Source organism: Terrapene carolina, unplaced genomic scaffold (assembly GCF_002925995.2).
Source record: "Terrapene carolina triunguis isolate 2854851 unplaced genomic scaffold, T_m_triunguis-2.0 Scaffold53, whole genome shotgun sequence".
In the NCBI taxonomy this organism is placed as follows: domain Eukaryota; kingdom Metazoa; phylum Chordata; order Testudines; family Emydidae; genus Terrapene; species Terrapene triunguis.
In genome coordinates this window covers 18,582,881-18,595,921 of record NW_020664404.1, presented here as the reverse complement: position 1 = coordinate 18,595,921, position 13,041 = coordinate 18,582,881, and the positions used below count along the sequence as shown (strand labels likewise).

Sequence of the window (13,041 nt, the reverse complement as noted above, 5' to 3'; positions counted from 1 at the left end):
TCTGCATTTTAATTTAATTTTAAATGAAGCTTCTTAAACATTTTAAAAACCTTATTTACTTTACATACACAATAGTGTAGTTATATATTATAGACTTATAGAAAGAGACCTTCTAAAAACGTTACAATGTATTACTGGCACACAAAACCTTACATTAGAGTGACTAAATGAAGACTCGGCACACCACTTCTGAAAGGTTGCCAACCCCTGCCATAGGGCTAAAAAAACCAAAACAATACAGCACAAAGGTAAATAAATATGAAAGAAATGCCACAGACCTTAAAATAGAAAATTAAAAAAAATATATCCTTCATAACAAAACCTTTAGAAAAGTTGTCTAAATAACTGACCTTATTACCAATACAACGTGCACTGTGTTAACTTTAGTGTTATCTGTAATGTAAAATGAGAATAAAAAGTAGATAGGAATAAAAAAACCCTGTTAGGCCATTTATTCCACCCAGTGCAGGACAGTTCTCTACAGTGTATTCTCCAGAGCCTTGTTCAGTTATTTCTAAGTGATCCACATGTTGATCCATGCACCCAAAGGTTCTCAGGAATATACACAGTGGAAGAAATAAATAAATCTGTAGCATTCCTTTATATTCACTTGTGGCAGAGTCAGAAGGAAGTATGGCTGAATAGATCATAATCACTAAGGGCTAGACTGATTTTGCCACAAGCCCTGTGTTATTAGCAGTGTGTAGTTATCTGGTCCCTAGTTGTCACTTGTTCTAGACAGTGAGCAGGGAGTAATCTGTGCCAGTCCTATACTTCCCTCTTTGCATCAGCTCAGCTGTGCTGGCACAGTGGGGAGCAAGGGTGTGGAAGGGGGAGTTCAGGCCAAGGCTCTACCCATTTGCACCAGAGGGAGAGTAGGGGCTCCGCAGAACAGTCTACACTATAACAGTAACCAGTACCGGAGAGTAATGCCCTTCATGTTCTTTTACTCCACTGCATGGACACATAGGATGAGTTACACTGTTGCGCTAAACTTGAGATGTAAAATGCAATATAAAAAGGGGAGAGTGAAGGGAAGCCTGCACAGATGTGTTTACTGAAGTCATCAAAACCGAAGCGAGTGATAGAAACCAATAAAAGGTGCAAGCATCCAAACAACACTTCCTGCTAAGTACTAATGTGGCTTAACAGAAAACAAAAAAAAGCTGTATTCTAGGATAATTTGACTGCCATGAGTAGCTACAAAGTTTCACACACACTGTGATGAAGAAAGCTTTGAGCCAAAGGCCCTTCTGGAGCTCCTGCCTCTGTATTCTCCTCTCTTTAACTAATGACAAAAAGAGTGCTATATTTATAGGGCCTAACACCCATCAAAGGAGCCTATGAAAACAAAGGTAAACCTTAATCTCAGTCCATTGTGCTGCAGCCCAGAAGGCATATGAAGCCCCAACACCGCTCTGCTAGAAAACAAACTGGGGGCCAGGGAGGAAAAAGATACAGTTAAGAAGGATGTATACCAGGGGTCGGCAATGTTTGGCACGCGGCTCGCCAGGGTAAGCACCCTAGCGGGCTGGCCCAGTTTATTTACCTGCTGACGCGGCAGGTTCGGCCGATCGCGGCCCCCACTCACCGCAGTTCGCCGTCCCGGGCCAATGGGGGCGGCGGGAAGCAGCGCGGGCGAGCAATGTGCTGGCCGCGGCTTCTCGCTGCCCCCATTGGCCCGGGACAGCAAACCGCGGCCAGAGGGGCCGCGATCGGCTGAACCTGCCGCATGCTTACCCTGGCGAGCCGCGTGCCAAACTTTGCCGACCCCGATGTATACAATGACTCTCAAGCCCTGTGAAATGATGAGATCTCATGTCTAAAGGGAGTTCCATTAAAAAAAGTTGAGATTTCATTACTCTAGGTACCTCCAGTAACTGCAGTATCTTCCTATCCTTAGAACAGGAGGTGCCATAATAAATTAAACTAACATGGAGTAGCAAATGTAACATTTTTTAATGGTGCCCACTATACCAGAATAAAACTGAGCCCATTTCAAAGTGCAGCATCAGTCATCACAAATCCTTGCCAAGCCTTTCAATTTCTTCAAGGAGGAAGTCAACGTCTGATTTCCTAGTAGCTGGGTTGGAAAAGACCATTCTGAAAAAATTCACTTTGTCCCCATGTGGCTGGTAGCTAACCATCGTCGTTCCTTCTTCTATCATCCGTGCTTTTATTTTTGGAGCAACCTGTATACAAAAAGTCAGCCATCACAATTATTTTCCTTTTATATTTGGAAACTTTACCCCCCTCTCATTACAGCCAGACTTTGCAAGTCACAGTATAACAAAATAGCTAGCATGATTAAAATTCATAAGACTGTTGCCATTGACATCAGTGAGAGTTCTGCTTGAGTAAGAAGACAGAATTTCAGGATTTGTCCTTCTGTTTTTAATTTTGACATAAGATACGATGTTAACATTACACACAGTAGGACAAATCCTGAAGCCCTTACTCAGCTTTTACTCACTCCCAACACAGGCAAAACTCTCATTGATTTCAGTGACAACATTCTTATAAAGTTGCAGTCATGCTAGTTCATTTGTTATCCCTAATTTTGTGCACTTAAAATTTTAGGTGCTTCTATTCTGGGGCTTGTAGATTTTGGTTGGTAATATGTCAAAGATAATGGATGAACAAAAATTTTAATTTGCACACAAACATGTAGCATAGTGTTGACTTGTTACTTGCTTGATTTGTGGATGTTATCAGAGATTCTCAGCACCCAAATGGTGGGAATCCAAAATCAGACATTCGATTACTTTGAAAAATCAGGCCCATTCGGCAAAGTTTCAATTTGCAATAAATAGTGAGTTGTGCATGTGAGCTCTTCTACATCACTTTTTATACCTTAAGTAGAGTTTACTAAGTTGTGTCCTACTCCTTTTTTCCTTATCGACTTTAATCACTTTTTAAATATGTTGCAATGAGAATCACGGTGGGTTTTTTTTCTGCATCTTCATTATTGTTGGCTGTCTGATTTGAGTTCCAATTTTCTTCTATTTGCCATCATTGCAGAACTCCTACCATAACATTGGGAAGGCAAAACAACTTTTCAAGGCCACTATCAGTGGCACTTCCTGGAAATCCTGAGTATCTAGGACAGCTGAGCCCTGCACACTAACCCTGGATGCTAACATACCCCCTTCTTATTATAATACATGTGATCTCCGGGGTGGGAATTCTGACTCCAAATCATGTTTTGCATGGCACCCCACTGCTGCCACATGGCCAAGCATTATTTTAGTTGTGTGTAATATACACATATATGCTATATGTGCATTTTTATTAAGAGGTTTTCTGTTGGTAAATTGTACATTTACAGAATTGAAAGCAAATATTCAGAATCCTCTCACTGGGATTAAAAACGCTTGTCACCTGGACAACATTTCTGAACAGCCGTGCAGCCCAAATCAATGAGATTTGAAAACTGGAATTTGGTATGAAAATAACCCTTACTGAGGAAGAGTGCACAGCCTTGTTTTGGATGACTGTTTGATTTGACCAAGATATGAGCATTTTAAAATCATGTAATGATTGTGCACAGTAGATTTTTTCCCCTTTTAAGTGTTCACTTAGGTCGAGTTGTCCTGTGTATCTAGGTGCAATAAAGTTAGCTTTGCTGTCATTAAACACCATAAAATAGGTCAATCACACCCTACACTATTGCCTCAACTCCCATGAATTCTGTAAGCTAAAAAAGGTCAGAGGAGGGCTGAGTGACTAGACCAGGGGTAGGCAACCTATGGCACGTGTGCCGAAGGCGGCACGTGAGCTGATTTTCAGTGGCACTCACACTGCCCAGTCCTGGCCACCGGTCCGGGGGGGCTCTGCCTTTTAATTTAATTTTAAATGAAGCTTCTTAAACATTTTAAAAACCTTATTTACTTTACATACAACAATAGTGTAGCTATAAATTATAGACTTATAGAAAGAGACCTTCTAAAAACCTTACAATGTATTACTGGCACGCGAAACCTTACATTAGAGTGAATAAATGAAGACTCGGCACACCACTTCTGAAAGGTTGCCGACCCCTGGACTAGACCTAGGTAAACTATATACATTGAACACTTCTTCATGCATCTGAAGAAGTGGTTTTTTTACCCTTGAAAGCTTATGCCCAAATAAATCTGTTAGTCTTTAAGGTGTCACCGGACTCCTTGTTGTTTTTGTGGATACAGTCTAACACAGCTACCCCTCTGATAAAGCGAACAAGTTATTCAATTAATGTAGCCCCTTTCTCTGTTTACAAAGGGACTTGAGCCAAGATTTTCAAGAGTGATAAGTCACTTTGGTGCTTTAGAACCCGCCTTCTGAAAAGTGAGGTCCTTTACATTGTCTCAGGTTGGGCACCAAAATTTAGGTCCACTAGATTATTAGTCATTTTAAAAAAATCTCAGCCTTCTATTTTTGCATATTTGAAATTATCTGATGAATGGTTTATGCAAACGTTTCGGACTGGGGATTCTTTGAAAACTATTCACTACGACTATTGATTTAGGTTCCATAATTTAAGATTAGTGCTCTATGACTGGTCGCTTAAGTCTCATGTCATTGTTTCTGTTTCCTGATTGAGTGATTTCAAAGCCCAAGGAGAACATTTAAGGGGGCTGCAGATACACTTAGAATAATGGTCTGTAATCATTCTTGTGAGTGGTGAGTCACTCCTACAAATGGTCAGAGAAAACTTTTCTCAAACACGTTCAAAGGACTCTTTTTATCTGAATGAATGTTCATAATTTCTTAAGAGCTTGCTGTGCTCTAATTCTGACACTAAGGAGATGTCCATGACACTAAGGTTTTTCTTCTTTGGATGTCACACAAACTTTAGCATTTGAGTCGTGATTAAACAACAAGGTTGTATGAACATACGGGATGTATGAAGACTGAGAACTATCAATAGAGACCTTATTAATCACAACACCCTCTGAATATCAATACTAGAAATCTTACCTGATGAAGCAATTTCTCTCGTTCTGGCCCATTTGGTATTCTTCTAAGATTTGGTGGAATGTACCAGAAACACACATTGGTGAGTTCAGGCTTTAAAACAAAGACGATTATTTCTCAGTAAATGATAATCATGATTCTGCTATTAGGTCTGAGGTCAACAAGAGTTTAATACCAATAGTATCTAAATGACATAGGCATAAGTCCATTGAACATCACTCCAATGCTTCTAAGTCACTTTTGAAAATCCTACCTTTTTACTTTTAGGTCACTTCTTCAAAACTGGCCCAGGCTGATAATTATCATAAAAGTTGTTACTCTTGTGATGATTGTGTAGCAGTCTATGGGATATAATTTAGAGCTCACTCCTGCAAGGTGTTGAGCACCGTGGCCTTGATCTAGCAGAGCACTAATGCATGTGCTTAACGGTAAGTACATGAATAGTTCCACGATTAAGTGTAGTATTGCCACTCTCACAATTTTTGGTGGGTGCCAGGATTTCAGGGGGGACTAGAGCTCATATCGTGATGACATGAGAAGTCCGGCTCCCTCATGAAATTAAGTGCCCCTGGAAGCCAGCAGAGTTTCCCCACCTGATCGCTTTTCCTCACAGGAGGGGAAAGGACAGAGCAAAAAGCTCAGCAGACCAGTGTAGGTCCACTTCCTCCTCCCCACTATCCTCCTGTGCCCAAGGGAGCAGGACGGGGCCTCTGCTCCTTTTCCTTTCCCCTGCATTATATGGCCTGGGAAAGGAGGGTGAGGGGTGAAGAGCTCCTGGAACTGCATCTCCCATCCCAATCCTGGAAAGGGGGAGAGCCCTGCTGCAGCCCTCCAAGAGAGGGACAGATGTGAGGTTGGGGGGGGGGGAGCTGAACTGATGGGGCGTATCGGGGACAAGATTAATTGCTGGGCAGGGGATAGGCAGATGTGGAGGTGAGAACTCTTGGAACAGAGGCTAAAATTTCCTTAGCCAACACATTTTGGAGAGTGGGCAACACTAATTGGTCACATACACTGTGGGTGGGCAGAGGCAGGGCCAGCTCCAGCTTTTTTGCCGCCCCAAGCGGCGAAGAAAAAAACAAACAAACCCTGATTGAGCTGCCGCCGAATTGCCGCCGAAGAGGAAGAGAGGGAGTGAGGGACCCGCTGCCGAATTGCCGCCGAAGAGGAAGAGAGGGAGTGAGGGACCCACTGCCGAATTGCCGCCGAAGACCCCGACGTGCTGCCCCAACAATGGACGGAGTGCCGCCCCTTTCTATTGGCCGCCCCGGGCACCTGCTTCCTTTGCTGGTGCCTGGAGCCGGCCCTGGGCAGAGGGAGGCTAAAACTCAAGAGACAGACTAAAAAAAATCTCCAGTTCAGAAAAATCTCCAGTTCAGTCAATTCAGCCACAAATTTTACAACCAGCTCTACTCTGCACCTTGCAGAATCAAGTCCTTAATTGCCCAGTTAATTGTTTACAACTGTTCATGTTGTTGCAAAAGAAAACCATCACCCAAATTTGGTTTGCCACCTTTGTTTGTAATCCCAGAGGCTGGATGAACAACACAGAGAATTTAAAAATACTCTGTTCATTCAGGAAATGGATACTATGGCTAGACTCATTTGTACTGTACAATATGAATATACCCGATCTATGAAGTGCCTAGTTCAATTAGACAGGGAAAGTGACAACAGGAAAATATGTTAGCTTTTTATATGGAAATTAAATCACATGTAAAGTAGACAAGAATACATACTGAAGAAGAGAACAGAGGGATATTTTGATACTTACTTCGGCATCAAATACAAGCTCAAAGTTCTCTCTTGAATTCAGTTCCTTGTAAAGATACTCAGCAAGTTCAAGGGATTTGTTGATAAGAATCTCAAAGCCTCGAGTGCCCTGTAGAATATCAATGCAAAACATATAGAAAGTGAGCTCCAAGAGTGGCTTGAGCCATGTTAGGAAAAACAAACAACAACTTTATTGTACAGGAATGAGCTTGAAGGGGGAAATGGAGGGTACTGTCCTGAGGAACTGTATTTTATTGTTTTGGGGCATAGAACTTATTGATGCTCATTCTATATAACACACAGAACCTCATTCTAAAAAGGTACACGTTTAGAAGAAGTATGAATCTACATAACTATTGAGCTTAAACTAAAACCACATCAAATGAAGTCTAATCTGTCTGAGCTTTTGCATGCATGGTAGGGACTGCACTTTGACAGATCTCTATAACCAGTTTAGTTGATAAATTATGCTCCCCCCCCCTTTTTTTTTACCTTGCCATTGTGAACATATTTCCTATTTAGGGAATAATGGGGTTTACTCCAGTAGTTAATATAGCACTGTTTCAAAGGTTTCAGAATTTGGCTATATTTCTTGTCCTAATCTTTGTTCCATTATTGTTGCAATTCTAACTGGTTTTTGTGAATTATAAATCAGAGGTTGGCAACCTTTCAGAAGTGGTGTGCCGAGTCTTCATTTATTCACTCTAATTTAAGGTTTCGCGTGCCAGTAATACATTTTAACGTTTTTAGAAGGTCTCTTTCTATAAGCTATAATATATAACTAAACTATTGTTGTATGTAAAGTAAATAAGCTTTTAAAAATGTTTAAGAAGCTTTGTTTAAAATTAAATTAAAATGCAGAGCCCCCTGGACCGGTGGCCAGGATCCAGGCAATGTGAGCGCCACCGAAAATCAGCTCGCGTGCAGCCTTTGGCACGCGTGCCACAGGTTGCCTACCCCTGTTATAAATCATAAAATCAGAATTGTATATCACATTACACTATGGTTGCATGTCTCTTCTACACAAAAAAAGACTGAGCATTAGGCAGTGATGCTCCTATTTATCATTTAATATTTACTTTGCTTGGAATAACAGCTATTGTTTATGTGCTTTGTTGTTGATGTTGCAAAACTTTAAGACTAGGTATGGACTTTTTCTTCGGTCCACACAACATCTGTTTTCTCATGCAACATTTATCTTATTTCAGATTAACACTATAGTAACCTCCCTAACTCAAGGAAACAGTTCACAGTTTTACATATAAAGTAAAAAATACACATCTTTTCTGAAACATACGGAGCAAAGCCCCTCAGGACAGGAGTCTTATCATTTTTATTGTAACGCTCTTTGACAGGTTTCAAAAATAAAGCACCCCAAAAATGAAATTGGTTATTACAAATCTTTAGGGGCCTAATTCTGAGAGGGACTGAAATCAACGGCAGCTTAGATCCATCAGCCCCTTCCAGAATAGGGTTCCAGATAGGGGGAGAGGGAAACAGGTTTTAAATAGCAATAAGTGAGCCTAAAAGAGATTTGGAGCTTTAGCTAAATACCCAGAAGACTACAGGCCTGAGTCTGATCACAGTTACAGGGTGTAAATAAACAATAACGCCATTGACTTCAATGGATTTATAGCACTGTAAATACGGGTGAGATTGTATATCAGGCAGTATATACCTGTGTCTCTTAAGTCTGCAAAACTGAACTGTCAATGTCATAAGCATTTGCCCCCTAATGAAATTTTTAGTATGTATAAGTCAGAAACAATGCAAGAACAATCTTTTAGGTGATATTTTGGCATTTACAGTTATGTCAATGGGGTTGACATTGTTCAGTATCTCACAGTATCAGAGCTCTTGTCTAATGTAACCATGAAGTATATATGCAAATAAAAATGAAAGTTAGTCTTTTTTGGACCTTAAAAATATTTTAGATTATGGATGAAGGATCATTTTAGTTCCTGTATTGTTATGTATGCATTTCCTCAGTTCTCATCACAATAGTACAGGGGTCAGCAACCTCTGGCACGCGGCTCGCCAGGGTAAGCACCCTGGCGGGTCAGGACAGTTTGTTTACCTGCCGCATCGGCAGGTTCGGCTGATCGCGGTTCCCACTGGCTGCAGTTCACCACTCCAGGCCAATGTGGGAGGCGGGAAGCCACGGCCAGCACATCCCTCAGCCTGCGCTGCTTCCTGCAGCCCCCATTGGCCTGGGACCACATTGGCCAGTGGGGGCCGCAATCGGCCGAACCTGCCGACGCAGCAGGTAAACAAACTGGCCCAGCCCGCCAGGGTGCTTACTCTGGCGAGCCACGTGCCAGAGGTTGCCGACCCCTGCAATAGTATCTATTCACTACATGCTTAGATTAAATCAATATCAGTAGTTTATAAAGAGAAGGATCCAATTCTCCACATTTTGCCAGTTATTTACCAGTACATAAGAACGGCCATACTGGGTCAGACCAAAGGTCCATCTAGCCCAGTATCCTGTCTTCCAACAGCAGCCAATGCCAGGGGCCCCAAAGGGAATGCACAGAACAGGTAATCATCAAGTGATCCAGCCCCTGTCGCCCATTCCCAGCTCTGGCAAACAAAGGCTAGGGACACCATCCCTGCCCATCCTGGCTAATAGCCATTGATGAACCATGTTGTAAAGCGTACATGTTGGTCCTGGGAGTACGTTGCTGGAGCTACTATGTAGCTGCCCAATGCAAATGAAAGAGGAGTTTAATGCTGATCTAAAGCTTGGAAGATTTGAACTCAGTGTGATTTCTACAGTTTCACAGATGAGGGTGCTCCACTAAGAACTTCCTGTTACCACTTCTTCTCAACTAAACCATACATTTAAATTTTGGTTTTAAGCCTTAACTTTCATCCCACCTATGCATCAGTTTGAAGTGGCTAAAGAACATTTATGTTTCTGGTTAAAGCTGCATTTCTGTAGACCTTTCCTACCTTAGCTTTCCACATTAGCCAAAGTTTGAAGACATCAACATGCCGGCCACACTGAATGGTCTTGTCCCCTGTGTCATAAGTTGTATCATACTGTTTGTCTGGTTGGAACAGATACCCAGCACACATCTGATTACAGGCTTGCAGAAGACCCTAGAGCAGGAATACAACCATCAATATGCATGCTATATTTATGAACAAGATTCATTTCAGAATGAATGGGCTAGAAATGAGCAAATACTAGGATGATTACACTGAAATGCAAACACATTCCCATTGAGAATAATGCTACATTTAGGGCTTGTCTATATGAACAGTAAGTGCACAGCAATCGGGAGTGTAAATCTCTCTCTCTCTCTAGCCTGCCATGCACTAATCGTCCATGTGGACCCTGATGCTGAGCACTAAAAGTTCGTAGGGCACTTTAATCCACTCTTGTGTCAAAGTGGGGTAGATCAAAGTGCCCTAGGGAACTTTTAGTGTTATGTGGCAAGATCCACACAGACAGGTAGCGTATAGCAGGATAGCGCAAGGTAGATTGACACCCCCGCTTGCCGTGCACTAACTGTTTGTATCAACAAATTCTTAGTGTTTGTTGTGTATTTGGTTGTCGTGGTAACAGAATCTTGTTCTTGCTATGGCAATGGAGTTAGATTATTAGGGGATAGCCCAGCCAATTTTGGCTGGTTTTTGGTTAATTCGTCTTGATCTGTAGAATTTATTAAATAGGCCCTTTATCAGGCATATGACACTGAGCCCCATATCATGCACATATACAAAAAAAATGCAGAATGAAGTCTTGAGTATGTAAAATTTCATCTAATTGCCTCCTTTATTATGCCAGAGTCATAATATTTGTGTGTTTTATGGATACTGTGTGAGCTACCAATGGTTATAACCATTGTTCATAGCTTATGGAGTAAGCAAGAATATTGACAGCATTACATTCATCTGAAGGGGAGAGGTAGTTTACGTCTTGATAATAGACACCCATATAATAATGATTTCTCCATAAGACATCAAGCCCATTTTCCACCTATTTTTCTTCAAAAAAAAGCCTTTTACTTTTTTTTTAAAAGCACTTGACAGTTTCTTCGGACTTTGTGGTAAAGATCTCTGCACAAAGCACTACAGAATTTGATTTGTGTGTCTCTGATGAAGCAATACACTTTTTGTTCTCAAGCTGAATTTGTATGCAGACAACTCATGGTGCTGCTGAAAGCTATTTCTGCTATGAAAAGAGAATCTACTACAGACTGAGGAGAGTCTGTAGTACAAAGAAACAACATAATGAAGAAAAATAGAATAACGACCTTAAGTCTTAGACTGAAGGTATCTTACCAAATACCAACCAAATAAATGCTTAGGAAACTGTGTGTAAATTGTACAGTGGTTTATGTTAAACATTTACTTTTCCATGGTATTTGATTTTACTGATTGAATCATGGGGTTTCCTAAGTTGCCACAGAATGGGAAATAAGGTATATAGTAAATTTAACTGCCAGTTGATAAATGCTGACTTTTTTGTAATAGCTTCCAATGTGTGTCTGTGTATGTACATACCATGGAAAAAACCTTATTAACACAATGTTAAGATTACAAAAAGGTAAAATTCAAGACCAAGAAAACTCAATGGTTAAGGTTCCCACAATAACATCAACTCAGACACATCGCATAACATTGTATGCTGTATTAGGGTATACATTTAACACAAATAGTAATCAAATATTCTATTTATTTGCAAAGATACATTCCACTTGTCAGTCATTAGTGTGACAGATAACCTTTGATATCAAAAGATGGGTTGCCTCCAGAGAAGATATTTTTATGGCAAACAGGAATGAGTGAGTTGTCTACTATTCTGATTCAAATATCCAGATAGAGGATATTCAGAGGAACAGCTTACCAAGGGATGTGATGTGGTAGGTTCTCCATTGCTTGAAGTCTTTAAATTCAATACTTTCTTTCTAAAAAGCTATGCTCTAGCTCAACAAGAAGTCCGGGGCTTACCAAAGAAATGACTGAGTGAAATGCTATGATCTGTGTTATGCAGGAGTTCCAATGAGACTGTAAGAATGTCCCCTTCTGCCTTTAAAATCTATGACTATATATTTAGAAATCCAGATCTGGATATCAGCCGGACTTACCCTTCCCAAAGGGCTATATACTCTTTTCTCAACCCCAGGAAATCCTTCTCCAAAGCTGGCCCAGACCCCTCTCTTACTTGTGAAGGTGTTTACATGACTAACATGTGGAACGCCAAATCAATACTTAAGATAAGGAGCATTATTTAAAACAAAAAAAAAGTCCTTACTATCCCCTGCTGTCTTTGGGCCTGGATGACCATTAGTCATCTCCTGACATCTTTAGGAGTGGTGGTGTGGCCACTTTCTTCCCATATCTCGTCTCTTTAGAGTGTATATGCCTGAAAGTCATACTGCCACGTGATCTAGGTTTTATGGGAGTCTGTTTCCTCACTAAGCACCAACAGGATAGGAAAGATCTTCTTCTGGTGGTTCCATGGTTCTGCGGTCTTAGGATGGGACTTAGAACTACCTGACTGGTAGCTGGGAAACACAGATCCTACAACGCAGGACAAGTCAGGGTTTTCGGACCATCAGAAAATTCAAAGGTAAGAGGGGTACAGCAACTGTTGAGGATTACTGTGCTCTGAGGTTTCTGCTCTTTGCCTTTGTCAACTTTCATAATCACATTAGTTGGCCTTCATGCTAGCACTTTAAGCCATTGCCTAAAGACAGTTTGATATATGAAAGACATCATTCACGGTACCTTTTCACAGACCAGGAAGGCAGAACACTGAAGTGGAACGCCCATCAATTTGTGTGGATTCCAGGTGACAGAATTGGCCCTAGGTGATAAACCAAACTATAATATAAGGAACATGCCAGGTGTTAAATGTAATATGCATCAGTCTCCCCAAAGGCCCCTGCAAACACATACATATCACTTTCTAGACATATTATGTGTGTCTACCTTTGCTGCTGAAAAGAGCTTACGTTCTTACAGGATAAGGATAGGAAAAAGGTTCAGGGTAGGAAAAGCAAGGGAATTATTAATAAAAATGAGAGGAGAGGTTGTAAGGAAAGATTTAGAGGAAGGAAGAGAAGGTAGATTGTGGGGGGTGGGAGGAAAGGAAGGCTGGTCCTTGTGAAGGGAGCACTGTGATAAAGGAATGAAGCTCAGAGTGAGAAAAGGAGATTTAGGAGGAGGAAGGCAAAAAGAAATGGGGAGTGTATAAAGTAAACAGGGGCTGCTAACAGGGAGTTTCGCAAGGGAGTTCTCCAGGTGAAGGAGGAGCAATACAGCACCCTTTTGGGGTAAGTGACTGTCTGCAGTGTG

The 13,041-nt window shown here is 41.2% G+C and overlaps 1 protein-coding gene across 2 annotated transcripts in view; it reads right to left on the bottom strand.

Annotated features, from left to right (window-relative positions):
- Positions 1 to 2,018: 2,018 nt before the first annotated feature.
- LOC112109099 (glutamate decarboxylase 1-like) overlaps positions 2,019 to 13,041 on the bottom strand; it is a 77,431-nt gene continuing 66,408 nt past the window's right edge. For both annotated transcript variants that reach the window (XM_024203490.2, XM_026657320.1), the window contains 5 exons: positions 12,472 to 12,550; positions 9,685 to 9,834; positions 6,731 to 6,838; positions 4,960 to 5,049; positions 2,019 to 2,192 (listed from right to left, as the gene is read on the bottom strand). In XM_024203490.2, the coding sequence (XP_024059258.2) occupies positions 2,019 to 2,192; positions 4,960 to 5,049; positions 6,731 to 6,838; positions 9,685 to 9,834; positions 12,472 to 12,550 (601 nt within the window). The remainder of the gene's footprint in view (positions 2,193 to 4,959; positions 5,050 to 6,730; positions 6,839 to 9,684; positions 9,835 to 12,471; positions 12,551 to 13,041) is intronic.